The following is a 14695-nucleotide window of genomic DNA, read 5'->3' as shown; positions in this document are numbered from 1 at the left end:
ATCTAGGTCTCCGTGAAAGTCAGTCTCACGGTGGCTGACACCCTCTCTGACGCCTAACAGGCTGCAGGAAGCCACTGCGCATGCTCAGTAGGCTCATCCATATGCATTTATGGGCGTGTAGAGGGCGGGATATTCAGCTGCGCAACCTTCCAGCTGGACTGTGATTCATGAAGGAACGTTGCGTGCAAATCTGCGTGCACATGGTTTTATTGATCCAGATTTTTTTTTGCGCCCCGCATTTTCGGCTTTTGAGCGTACGTGCACTTTTAGTATGACTCCTACGCAGTCCATTTTAAATGAGGCCCCAGATCAGCACCAGAAGTCCCGTAAAATCACGTAAAATCCTGTAAGATCACGTTGAAGGCTGATTTATGGTTCTGCGTTACACCAACGCAGTACTTACGCCGTAGGCTCTGCGTCGATTTAACGCGGAACCATAAATCAGCCTTAAGTCAGACAAGTGTTGCGCAACGCGTGAAGACGCATGAAAGGCAAGTTGGATTTTCTTTTCTGTTCTCCCGTTCTACATGTAGCTGAAAAGCTTAAAGTAACTAAAGTAACGTATTTTTTTTGTCTTAGAGTAACTATAACGGGATTTCCCAAATTACAACTGTAACGCGGTACATTACTGCGTTACTGGCAAATGTAATCTCGTTACAGTAACGCGTTACTTTGTAACTTTGTACTTTGTAACGCGTTACACCCAACACTGGTCGCCACTCTGTTTTATGCACTGCTCTGACCGCTATGAAAAAATGGCGGAAGCTCCGGCCGGCGGAGTTAGTTGTTTTCACATTAGTTGGTTTCACGCATCGGAGGCCAACCTATGTAAATCCCGCCGTTACGTAACAACGGGAGCAGAATCTGAACCGCTCGTAGAGCCACATCACACTGGACGGCTCATCCGGGCGGCTGTACAGACACTGCAGAATTTGGTTGCTTTCCTCCTTCTCTGAGTTGGCAGGCTGAGGGGAGACCACTTTATATATGTTAAAGCAAGAAAAAACATGTTTTTCATAATAACTTTAACTTAACCTTTAACTTTTTCCATGAATTGGCATTGTAAGAATTTAAAATGTGAACTCTATTGTAATAAATTGGATTATGAACTGAACTGGAATACACTTTATTGAACTGGACTGCAGTAAACTTGTTTACTTATTTTGTTAATTGCCTTGAGATCACTTTAGCTGTAAAATATCAATAAACTGAATTTAAATTGAAGCTAATGGAAGTAACAGTACAGCTTCAGGCTGCTGCTAGAAGATATGTCAAGTGAAAACACTGAATGACTATTAAATAACCATAAAATTGTTTGAAACAATGAATGATAATTTTATAGCATCATTCATACTGTTTGTTATGTATCTGTGTTAAAGATGGAGCAGGTTCCCAATGTATTAGAACTGACCCAGCATGATTAACTTTTTTGAAAATGGGAGGGTTTGTGAGCACTTCCTTTCATTAATGACTCACTTTTTTTTCCAACTAACTCTCAACCCTGTTTAACCCCGTTTTGGTTCCTATTGCTCATCTGTCGAGAGTATTTTCTCTCATCTCATCTGTCGAGGTAAGAGCCACATCCTCTTTTAATATGTTTCTCTTAAATGTTTGCATTCACCAGTCCGAGAATTTTATTTATGTATTTATTTTAACATTGCTAGAGCATGCTCAGTTGTAAAACTATGGATGATTTGACCTGGTGATAGTGATACCTTCTTAGATAAATTAAATATCTTTAACAGATCTAGACTTTTTTTTAGAATCAGAATTAACTCTACTGGCCAGGTTTCCATACACAAACAAAGAATTTGCCTTCAACGTCTCCTGTGTGCAGCTATCAGAATCAGAATCAGAATCATCTTTATTGGCCAAGTTTGAACATTGTCCAACAAGGAATTTGACTCCGGTTATTTTGCTCGCTGTGCCCAGATTTAAAAATAGCAATAGCAAAAAATGTGGCACTTATTGACATATATACAATTAAAGAACTGGAAGGTGCAGCAGTATGAGGTAGAAAAATGACAGCTCTAAATAAAATAACATATATACAATTTTTTTAAATGTTCTTGACCCTGGACCGGTTCAGTTTCTGGATGGATGGTAGGTCAGTGCACATAATTACTTGTTGCAGTGTGTTCCTGTCCTGTGTGGTGGCATGTATACCTGCACCAGAACAGGGATGGAAGTACGCAGGACTGACTGGATTATTGCAGTGTAAAAGATGATCAACAGTTCCAGAGACTCATGTATCTCACATACGTAAGGAATTTTATGCATTTACTACTTTACTACAACCTGACAAAACAAAAACATATTTTCACACAGAGAAATGAAAGACATCAACAGTACCTCAAGGGATAATAGATACAATCCCAGCAACACCATCTACGACAACAACAGTCATTATGCGAGTGCTGATAACAACAGCACTGCTGTCGGGTTGGACCTATACCCAGTGGTGGGATGGCTCATCATTTCCTTTGGACTTCCCTTGACTCTCATCGCCATTGTTGGAGTTCATTCTCTTGTACGTATAATATGATTTACTTAGCTGTAGCACAGTTATGTAAAATATAAAGTATACCCTATGGCATCAGGACATAATTCAATATTACACTGTCAAAATTTAGATAAGAACAATGTGCCAAAATGCAGAAGAAATGTGTGATAATCAAAGTACGCCCATAAATCGAGCTTTTAAAAACATCTTTAGCTGCAATAACTTAAAATAACTGTTTTGGATTTTAGTTTTTTCATGGAGTCATCAGTCATGGTTTCCTAGCTGCTACTGACCTGTACTTAGAATATAACACACTCCTTCTGCATTTTGGTTTAGATATTATTAGACAGAAAAGAGAGCCTATATATATATATATACATATATATATATATATATATATATATATATATATATATATATATATATATATATATATATATATATATATATATATATATACATATATATATATATATATATATATATATATATATATATATATATATATATATATATACAGTATATATATATATATATATATATATATATATATACATATATATATATATATATATATATATATATATATATATATATATATATATATATATATATATATATATATATATATATATATATATATATATATACATATACAGTATATAACTGTTGGAATATCAGAATTTGAGAGGAATATATGATTTTTTTGGAGAAACGTCTTCCACCATATTGATGGAGAAAAAAGGTTTGTTGACAAGTGGTCAATTTAATTTTACTAATATTTTCCCACACACCCAGCTCCAGTGGTTTATTTACTTTCATCAATGTTTTCCTCCAGATTAGAACTCAGCATGCAACTCCAGTTTACATCATCAACCTTCTTGTTTCGGATCTGATTCAGCTGTGCAACTTGACCCTTTGGCTGGCAGGCGTGACTCATCGTATTGTCTCTTCTATCTACCATTTCTGTGTTCTGGTCAGCGTTGGATTCATGGTGTGTGTCTCCCTGGAAAGGTATGCGTCTGTTAACTCCAATCATTTTACTAATCAATGTGATGCTGTTAAAAGACTGATTTCCCTTTCCTGCCTTTTATTAAAGATATCTGGTCATCGCGCAGCCAGTGTGGTACAGATTCAGACGGAACATCAAGATAACTCTGGTGGTCTGTGTTGTAGTCTGGATCCTTCCTCTTCTTTATGTCATCCCTAATAATTTGAGTGCTGACCCTCGTATTGTAGAAATCATTGTGGCTGTTTACCTCCTCCTCCCCCTCCCTCTGTTCATATTCTTCCTGGTTGGGAGCCTAAGGGCCCTGTCTGCAGCCCGCAGTGTCCCCACTGATGAGAAAAGACGAATTGTGGCCATTCTGATTGTGGTGCTGCTTATTTACATGCTGCTGTTTCTACCCAGCATTGTCTGGTTACTCATAGAACAATCAATAAACCCTGTTTTTGTCAATGTAGCTGTTCTTTTGCTAAACATCAGTCCTCTTGCAGATTTGAGTATGTACATATTCATTAGGAAAGGTACCATAGACAGGCTTTTGGCCTCACTGTGTTGTTGTAAAATAAGCAGCATTCAGCCAACGAGCAGCATGCATATGGACAATATGTCGGGTTCATGTAGAGACCCCTTATAGGTTTTCGTTTTGGATGTTTTCCAATATTCAGAGCAAACATTCAGCGAAAACTGCATGTTATCTCCCTTAAAAAATTAAGAGATTATTTTTCAATAATCTCGCTCTTATCCTTCTCATATATAGTAAAGGAAAAAAAGCTTTAAACAATGATGAGAAAATTAACTCTATAGGCTTCTGGCCTGTTGTTGCTGGTACCTCTGAGCAGGGCCGCCGCAAGAGGTGTGCGAACCGTGCGACCGCACGGGGCCTCGCGCTATGGGCCGTTTTTTTTTTCTTCCAAAATTTCTTTTTTTTTTTCGTTTTTTCCCTTATAAATATCAACAGTCACATTCCATTGCATAAATGTGTACTAGTCTGTGCATATCAATAAATATATGTGCAATGATGCGCGTGTCTGTTGTTCAATACAACTGATCAGACCAAGCGCAGACACAAGCTGCTCTGATCCAGACGGTGGAGTTGGAACAAACTGTATCACAATGTCGAGAGAACGAGACAGATTCAGGAAATTTCCATCAGGGAATGAAAAAAGAAAAAAAATGAAGAAAATGGAAGAGTTGAATGCCTCTCTGAAAGGCTTGTTTGATAAATTTGTTACAAAAATCACCGATCCGACCGGGTCTCAAGCAGCTGTGGGGCCCCGTGTCGAGGCAGTAGATGATGATGAGGCAGGGGAAGGTATCCAGTATTTTGATAATTGGAGAGTTAAAATTGCGCATATAGACACCCGATCCGACCCGAAAAACCCCCAAAAAGTTGCGCGCATGAGCATAGCGAGCGCGCGAGGGCCCCCCCGGCCATTTCGCACAGGGCCTCGCAAATCTCCCAGGCGGCTCTACCTCTGAGTATTTTAAAAGAGAAAAAAAAAGATTTAACTTCTAGTTTTATCATATATTGTACAATTGTTGGGGCAGCACGGTGGCTTACTCTGCGTTCACACTGAAAGCGTCAAAAATCTCCTGACGCCAGCATCTCGCTGCTTGGTGCGTTCACACTGAAAGCTTCATGTACTGTCGACGGCTGCAGTGGGCGGGGCTAAAGCTGCAGAAGTGGAGGGAACAGTGTATATAGCCTACTCATATAGCTGCACATCTTCAGTTTCCTATTTCACCATAAATCACACTTTGGGACACCTTCTTTATATTTTAGCGTTATTTCCGCGTAGATAAGAGTGAGTTTGATGCTCAGCAAAAATGTCAGTTTGCTGGATGAAATATATAAATTTCTGATAAAATAAGTTTGTTAGTGCACAGCTCTGTTCATGTGTGCATGTGAATGAGTGTACGTTTGTGTGTACATGAAAGTACAATCTGCATTGAGGGTTCTCGCTTCGGGAATCCCGGTCTGTGATTGGACGACGCCTCAGCGTCGATGCTGTTCATTTGCATAAAGTTCTGATTTTTCAACTTCAAATTGACACGCTGCTCCCGCCGCTCCAGCCGCTTCTCGACGCGCGTTTTCATAGACAATGAATGGCAGCCGGCTGCCTATGACGCCCGTGACGCTTTCACTGTGAACGCAGGGTTAGTGTTTAGCACTGTTTATTCACAGCAAGAAGGTTCCCGGTTCAACTCCCTGGCACGGCAGGGGTCTTTCTGTGTGGAGTTTGCATGTTCTCCCTGTGCCTGTAGGTGTGAGTGTGCATGGTTGTCTTCTCTATGTACGGCCCTGTGATGGACTGGTGAGCTGTCCAGGGTGAGTCCCTGCCTTTTGCCTATAATGAGCTGGGATAGACTCCAGCAGACCCTCGTGACACTGCAAAGGATAAAGTGGGTATAGAAAATGGATGGGTGTACATTAGTTTTTTTCATTAATTAGAATTCTGAGGCCTAGCTCGGAGCCTTGATTTTCCTAACGTTGACCGCATGGTTTGAAACAAAGGAACCTCCATATTGACTTAAAGACCCAGCAGGTTTTGCATTAACGGCCCTAGGTGATAAGAAACAGCAGCCTCATTGGGCATGGACCCCAAATTGCAGGTCGCTATAAAGAGCAGGCTCTCCCCTTGTATCCGTTCTACTCAGCAGGAGAGAGAGAGAGACGCTGTTCACCATGACCACCTGCAGAACCACCTTTTTCTTCAACTACAAAGATCCACGTAAGATGCTGTTTTGTGTCTGGGTAGAAAAACATAGCCTCATTTAACTAAGGCCCCGTACACACGTAGCCGGGTATCTGCTAAACCAAAGACATTTTCCTACGTTTGGACCTGTCATCCACATGAAAACGCAAATAAACGAATGTTTAAAAAAAATCCGGGCAAAGTGAAGATTTTTGAAAACTCCGTTTATGTAGATGCGTGTAGACCTGGTGTAGACGGAGACAACCGGAGTTTTGCATTTTCGAACGTCACATTATGGTCCAAAACAACAACAAATCTGCTCTGAGGTCTAACGTGCGACCTTTGTTTACAACAGAACTACAAATGATCCACCATCTGTTCTCCAAGCTGTTTATTAAATAAATGGTCTCTGCTCTTGAGAGCCGTTTACTGCGTTACACCAACACAGAGCCTACGCCGTAGGGTACGCAACGACGCGCAACCCTACGGCGTATCCTACGGCGTACCCTACGGCGTAGGGCTGCGTCGATTTAACGCGGCAGCTCCGTGGCGGGACACGGGGGGACTCGGGCTTGTTACCGAGAAGGAGACGCGGTTCCCGGGGAAGCTGTGCCGCGGAGGCCGGAGGAACAGATGATCTACAGGTTTGGAATGCTTATGAATGTGGTCGAAAACGCAGATTTTCGGTTATGTGTGAAAGGTTTTTTTTTTTTTAAACGATATAATGTGGATACAAATTATTTTATAAACGGAGGGGGGAAATATTCGGTTTTAAAAATACCCGGCTACGTGTGTACATAGCCTTATTTAGTTTTACATTGTGATCCGGACCTCTGATCCCGTCACAACTGTGTTTATTAGTTTAAGTGTGTTTGTTTATTTTATCGTTTGTCTACTGTTGCATCTACGTTGCTGGATCTTGATGACATGCTCTTCCACAACAGAAAACAAAGCCCTTCCTCATTTCCCAGTCGAATGACCAGAGCGCACATGTGGAGTTAGTTTCACAGAGGTGCACACACGTATATAATCTGATGTTTGTGTTTAATGTTTAGTTAGTTGTTGTTTATGTGTAGTTTAGGTATTGGAATTTATCCCAAGTGTTGTTTCACTATCTTTTAACACTTGTGTAAATAAATTCTGATTAATTTCAATGAGAGAAGTTGTTTGTGTTTATTTTGCACATATTTGTTACATTTGCTGGTTGCAGAAGCAAAATAAAATTAAAGCTGCAAGCAGCGATGAACGGGCCCTCGCACCCTTGTGCACGTTCAGGCTGCAGTGGAAGCTTGTATGACTTGATGTAGATTCTTCAGGCCTGGACATTTAGTGGATGACACCACCCACGACTCTCTATATCAAACCATTCAAAAGTTATGGCAGAAAGTAGGAACTATCAGATATCGACCAATAAGAAGAAGGGGCGGGGCTAATTTGCACCAATTATGTTCAAGGACTTAAAACTGAGTCCGATGACACCACCCACGACTCTTTATGTCAAACCATTCAAAAGTTATTGCAGAAAATCGGAACTATCACATATCGACCAATCAGAAGAAGGGGCGGGGCTAATTCAGACCAATGAAGGTCAAGTACTCAAAACCGAGTCCAATGACACAACCCACTAGTCTTTATGTCAAACCATTCAAAAGTTATTACAGAAAATAGGAACTATCACATATCGACCAATCAGAAGAAGGGGCGGGGCTTATTTGCACCAATTAAGGTGAAGGACTCAAAACCGAGTCCGATGACACCACCCACATGTCTTTATCACAACCCAGTCAAAAGTTATGGCAGAGAATAGGGACTATCAAATATCGACCAATCAAAAGAAGGGGCGGGGCTAATTTGCACCAATTATGTTCAAAGACTCAAAACCGAGTGCAATGACACCACCCACGACTCTTTATATCAAACCATTCAAAAGTTATGGCAGAAAGTAGGAACTATCAAATATGGACCAATCAGATGAAGGGGGGGCGCGCTTTTTGGCGTCTCAAAATTGCAGACTTCCTGTTCGGTTTCGGCCATGGCGCCAAGAGACTTTTCTTTAAGTTGCGACATGATACAGGTGTGTACCGATTTCCGTGCATGTACGTCAAACCGTATTGTGGGGCTTGAGGCACAAACTTTTCCAGGGGGCGCTGTTGAGCCATTTTGCCATGCCCATTAATGCAAACCATTAAATATCAAATTTTTCTCCAGGCCTGGCTTGCGGGGACAGGGCCTCATCCACTTGACCAGTAGAACTGCCACACTTAGAGTTCAATTTATTCAAAGGTTTTTAACAGGTCCGACAGATCTTATGTGGAGAGACGTGGCCAGCTGCATGTTCAGACAAGTGAGTAATTTGGGACTGGATGCTGCTCTGTTTTTAACTGATCTTAAATTTATAACGTTTAATGGGGTTCCTCCATTTTATGAAATTGTTTTTAAAGCATAGGGCCTTTTTAAAAGCTGTTCAGGTGGGAGCTCTAACTCTCTGTTCTGGCTTTTACACCAACCTTGGATTCATAGTGCCAGACTGGACATCTCCTTGGAGGCCATGCCGGGCCTGACGGCAGCACGGCTCCGCTCCAGGACGCTGCAGCTGAGGCACGTGGTGAACTCAGCAGAACCAGATCTAAAAGGAGCAGAGGCCTTAGCCACACATCTGGGGGTCCGATCTACCAGGCTCATACAGAAGGCCCTTCAACTATGGAGAAAGAGACTAGAAGACAAAAATAAGGTCCTCCTTAAAAAATACGCCAGAGGGACGGAGCCCGTACAAGGGGACCCATTTCCAGAACTGAGCCCCCAGCTGGGAGAAGCATCTGGCCCATTGCTGGAGAGGGTGACAACGGTGACCCTCCAAAGCAACATTAAAAAAACATAAAACACTAAAAAGACAGGGGGCAGCTGGTAGTGCAGCCGTCTCACAGCAAGTAGGTCCTGGGTTCAATTACCGTCGGGGACGCTGTGGGCCCCATGACTTCAGCACCCACACCCTGGTGGGGTTGGGGTTGGCAAAAGGCCTGGAGGATGGAGGATTTTACATGGTGCCATTGCCTGCAACGCTGTGGTGTCTGTTATGAATCCAGCTTTTAAATTTCCGCACTCTTTTAACTCAAGTTTTTAGTTATTCTAATGTACAGTTTTTTAGAAAGGTATTCATTTATGGATATAAAGAAGAAAAGTGAACAAAAAGAAGTGGCAGCTCCTCAATTCTGTTTTGCTAACCCCATGAAGTCATGGGGGAACTTAACATGCACTCAGCACCCACAGCGTGCATGTTAAGTTCCCCCATGACTTCAGCTCCCCGGCGGGAATTCAACCCAGGACTTTCTAGCTGTGCCACCGTGCTGAGGAACAGGGCTTTTACCCTGGTACTGACTATCAACCTGCTGCAAGTGCGTGTGGGTGTGATCACTCCTGAGATCGCAACCTCCCCCGAGCCCTCCGGTGCACTCCTGCAAGTACACAAACACAAGCAAAAACACTGACAATACAGCCCGACCTGTGACCTATGCACCATTTTCACGCCATTAGATCACAGTAAGTTGGATTAGGGTGGATTGAATGCCACATTTTCAGTATTTCAACAGTTTGTCAAGTGTTGCACCAGAGAAAACAAAAACATTCAATATGCTTTATGCAAACATCAGAGCTGCACACAGCTCCTATCATACAACATACAGCTTCTGCCCCACCACCACGTTTGTACCCTAAAACTATCCTATCAACAAATGAAAAGTGAATAAGATAGAGGTTTTTTCTTCTCTGTCTTTTGTTTATTTTATCTTCTTTTTTCTGTTCTGCTGACTGCACATTTCTTGCAGATGAATATTACACAACAATGTCTGCATTTGTGTGCTTTTACTTCCTGAAGGAAGTGGAAGGGAATTGTCAAAAACTGTGTCACAATATTGAGACTATTTGAATGAGGAGGACAAAGTATCACATTGAGATGCTATAAGGAAGGATCTGAAGAACTATTTTTTAACTCGCAAAAGGTAAATTTTTATATAATACACACACACACACACACACACACACACACACACACACACACATATATATATATATATATATACATACATACATACATACATACATATACATAAATACTTTCGTAGATATATATAAACTAGCAAAAAAGTAACTAAATTTGTATTTGGTAGGTTATTTCTTTGTTGTAACAATGTAATGTACTTTATTTATATAGCACTTTACAACAGCCTTTCGGTGTGCCAAAAGGCTTTACAGCAAGTAATGCTTAAACAATGCTTCTTGGCAATAAATCTAATACGGTTGGAAAGCCTGTTTATTTTTCCTTTTTAAATGCTGCCACATATGTAAGGAATAGCATTTGTGGGAAGAGCAGCAGAGCTGAGTATCTGGGTTGCAGCCATAAAAAAAATTGCCAAGCCTTGTTACAACAAATAAATAATCTACAATGACACATGTACGTATATGAATAGACAAAAGATCCATTAAATCAATATACAAATCACAACTTTGGACTCTTGGTGTTAAGAATGCTGAAGTGAACCAGTTTACTTCATTTGGAGTTTTTGTTGTCTCTTCAATTAGAAATAAATGTGGCCGTGAAGCTTGAGCCAAAGATGATTAATTTTACTAAATGTAAGAAAATTCCCATATTGAACATAGACAATATGGAAAATATGACTCAACTTAAAATATCATAATATTGTTTCATTTTTGATCAAAATATACTTTGTTGTCAGATTCACTGTATTATTGCAATAACAGCTCTGACAGTGGAGCAGTTCCGTTCATCTGATGTTGGCATGGAGGATCTGGATAATGATCGCTCACAGTAATCAAACTCCGAGTTGACCAAAGAAACTCTAAACCCCCAACTTAAAAATAGAAACTCTGGCTTCTTCCTCTCAGGATTTGTCCACTCTGCGTTTGCATTGCACTCAGAGTTCAGGTTGTTCTCTTTCTCCTTGCTTCTGGCCAGACGAGAAGATAAGATTTTCAATTAGAGGCTAGAGGATACATTTTATAAGACCTCACAACCCTTTTTGACTTATTTTCATGATTCTCATACAACATAGATTATACCGTGAGAGAGTTAACCCAGTGGACCCTTGACGTTTGAGAAGCTCATGGTTTACGTATTAATACGCCTGCCAACTTTGTTTTCCTCTTTTTGTGTGCCTTTCTGCCTGTCTGCCTGCTCGGCAGTGCTTTTTGTTTGTTTGATTAAATAAATCAGCCTTTTTGAAACTCCTGCCTCCTGCTCTCCTGCCTCTGGGTCCATGCCAACCATTTCCAACACATCTCACACAATCCACTGAAATGAATCCTCTGTTTTTGAGCCCTCACCAGTCCAACTAGGAGCAGTGAGCTGCCATTTTGCCATTTTTCCAGCACCCAGGGAGCAGATACGGTTTAGAGCTTTTCTCAGGGGCCCAGAGTGATTCATAATAACCCATAACCCTCAGTTGCCAAGCTCTCCTGTAACTACTAGGCTACCACTTCCCCAATTAGTATAGTCAGTCTCTACTGTTCAAACTTACTTCTAAAAATGATATTGTTGCTCTCCCTCAGGACAAGAGTTTGAGGCTGAAGGATGACCACTGACTACGACTATGATTATAATATAGAGAACAACATTCATGATATCCCCCATCATGGATGCTACTGGGGCAACGGTGCATACACATTCTATGTGCTGACGTTGGTCGTCAGTAGCATTGGCCTCCCCTTGACCCTTGCAGCCATCTTCGCCATTTATTCTCTGGTATGTACAGTATGACTACATTTATTTATTGAGCACACTGTTTCTTTGTTACCATGACCCTGAACAGGACTGGACTGGGTATACAAAATGAAAAAAATAATTTCCCATCAGACTGACACGTTCGCCGTTTCATTCAGTTGATATGTCTTAAGGAACACTGTGCTAAGATGATTTATCATCCAGAAAAATTGGTGGCTGACTCTGGCCAAGCGTTGAAATACGCTAATTCCATTTTTTCTGTACTTGATCTAGGGCTGGGCGATATGGACCAAAAGTCATATCTCGATATTTTCTAGCTGAATGGTGATACTCGATATATATCGATATTTTTTCTGTGCCATAATTGGGGTTTCCCCCAAAGCATTATAGCATAGCATCTCTGTTAGCATCTCTGTTAGCATCTCTGTTAGCTTCATTTTTTTCTGAGGCAAACCCTTAAAAAAACAGTCAGTTTTAATACAAAGCCTCGTGCCAAATGTCACACAGGTTCCTTTATTAACAGAGGTCTGCACAATATCAAAATGTATAAAACAAATGAAATAAAAATAAACTGCCTACATATATAGAATAAAAATGCTTCTTGAATAAAATAAAACAAATATCCCTTTCCTGCATAACAATTACATTAAAATACACTGTGCAATTAATACAATGTAGACAGTAACAGGCAGACTTTTCCACTGAGGTTGACAGTTGTGCAAATAACAAAACATTTGTGCAAATCTCAAATAAAACATTCAAGTCAATTCGTCACAAAATAAGCTATATCAAAATCATTAATTTTTTATTTATTTTTTTAAATCGATATAAACGATGTTGTCTCGTACCATATCGCGTTTGAAAATATATCGATATATATTAAAATCTCGATATATCACCCAGCCGTAACTTGATCCCCCAAATTCTATTTAAAACCATGAATTAATTCAGTTTTTTTTGTATATTGAATGTTGATGACGTATTTGAAAAAAGGAATAAGTAATATTCAGATCATTTTGACTTTTTTCTACAGGTGCGTAGGGATCACGTCGCTCCGATCTACGTCATCAACCTTCTCATAACAGATTTAGTTCAGGTCTGCTCCATGATCATTTTGGTCCAAGAGTTCAGTGATTGGAGAGTCTGTCATGCATTCTTTTACATTCATCATCTCGGTGTGATGGTCAGCGTTTCCTTCATGGTCGTTGTCTGTTTTGAAAGGTGACTTTCCATCCATCCACTTGGTGTGTAGCTCCTTCTTTGTGAAACCACTGTGAATGACGACTCTTTATCCTGCTTTACAGGTATTTGGCCGTCGTCTGGCCAGTGTGGTACCGATGCAGACGAAGCATCAAGACATCCGTGGTGGTCTGTGTTGTGATGTGGATCTTGCCTTTTCTTTACCTCCCTATCTTTTTGATTGTTTACAATGACACAGCAGAAATCGTCATCGCTGTATTCCTCCTCCTTCCGTTCCCGCTGTTCATTTTCTTTTTGGTTGGGACGGTCAAAGCCCTCTCTACAAACAACGGTGTCTCTTCTGATGAGAAACGACGAATTCTGGCCATTCAGGTCCTGGTGCTGCTTATTTACACGTTGCTGTACCTGCCACGTGTTGTTTTTTCCCTGGAAGTAAGATACAGACATCGTCTCACCTTTGAACTTCTGACAATCATTCCTGTTCACTTCAGTCCTCTGGCAGACCTGTTTATCTACATTTTCATGAGGAAAGGGAATGTAGACAGGCTTTTGGCCTCTTTGTGTCCTAGCAAAATGGAGGATGATAATATTAACATATTAACAGCAAATGAGGAAAATGTTGCCACAGTCGGGTCTGCGGAGGCAGAAGGAGGGGAAGTAGAAAAAACAGATGGGGAAGTGTAGGCTAAAAGAAAAGAGCAGGATTATGCAGGATAAATACTGTCCACAATGTGATTAAAACTGTGTATGCTACAATTGGTCTGATTCACTCCCACATATTAAACTAATTTACATGTTTTGTTCTTATTGTGTTTTGTTATGTTTGTTTTTATCATTCTTTCTTTAAAAATGTATTTCACTAAGTTCAGAACACTTATGGTCATTATCTTGGTCAGATTTGGGGGCAGTCCTAGGGGCGGGGCCACAGGCACTTTTGCCCCAGATAAATTCTGACTGCCCCCTGAAGTGCCCTTTCACCTATCATAGGGCGAAATTACAAATTGATGCAAACACTTACCAAATAGCAATATCTACTATCAATAAATCTAACAGAAGAGAACATTTGTAGTGAATGAATGTTCTGACTGGAGCCACACAACCACCAGGAAACAGGAGTGCAATCAATCAATTATCCAGTTTATTTAAATTCACGAGCTCAATGTTGATTTGTGAAGTTTCAGCATGATTGCCATGGTTAAATAAAATAAAATAAAATAAAGAAAGAACAAATAACATTATCTTGACAAATAAATCATGAATTCACTCTTTAAAGCATGTTGAATACATATTAAATGACCACAAATCTCTCCAATAACCAAAAACATGATTCTCAATAACATTTAACTAATTGGATCAAATCTATCCATTCTTCATGTCAGAGACACTTTAACTAAAAGAATATAAAGAAACATTGGAGGTCAAACCAAAAGACACATGGCAAACACCTGCAAACACCTGACAAAACCCTTAAAGGGAACCCTGCATATTAAGACATGTAGTCCCTAATTAGCCACAATTGTTCTGTTATACTAAAATATGTTGTTAGAAACACATAA

The 14695-nt window shown here is 40.4% G+C and overlaps 2 protein-coding genes across 2 annotated transcripts; both read left to right on the top strand.

The window, feature by feature from the left end:
- The first annotated feature begins 2332 nt into the window (after nucleotides 1-2332).
- Nucleotides 2333-4498, top strand: LOC133463565 (ovarian cancer G-protein coupled receptor 1-like). Its single transcript, XM_061745159.1, has 3 exons — nucleotides 2333-2530; nucleotides 3342-3517; nucleotides 3603-4498. Exons 1-3 carry the CDS (start codon nucleotides 2333-2335, stop codon nucleotides 4141-4143), a joined length of 915 nt encoding a protein of 304 aa, XP_061601143.1. The 3' UTR covers nucleotides 4144-4498.
- A 5619-nt stretch (nucleotides 4499-10117) lies between these two features.
- On the top strand, nucleotides 10118-13925 carry LOC133463684 (G-protein coupled receptor 4-like). The gene is made up of 4 exons (XM_061745363.1): nucleotides 10118-10200; nucleotides 11768-11960; nucleotides 12973-13160; nucleotides 13244-13925. The coding sequence occupies exons 2-4, from the start codon at nucleotides 11790-11792 to the stop codon at nucleotides 13821-13823; spliced, it is 939 nt and encodes a 312-aa protein (XP_061601347.1). The 5' UTR covers nucleotides 10118-10200; nucleotides 11768-11789; the 3' UTR covers nucleotides 13824-13925.
- Nucleotides 13926-14695: the final 770 nt, after the last annotated feature.

This window comes from Cololabis saira, chromosome 17 (assembly GCF_033807715.1).
Source record: "Cololabis saira isolate AMF1-May2022 chromosome 17, fColSai1.1, whole genome shotgun sequence".
Taxonomy (NCBI): Eukaryota; Metazoa; Chordata; class Actinopteri; order Beloniformes; family Belonidae; genus Cololabis; species Cololabis saira.
This window is presented reverse-complemented; position numbering and strand designations above follow the sequence as displayed.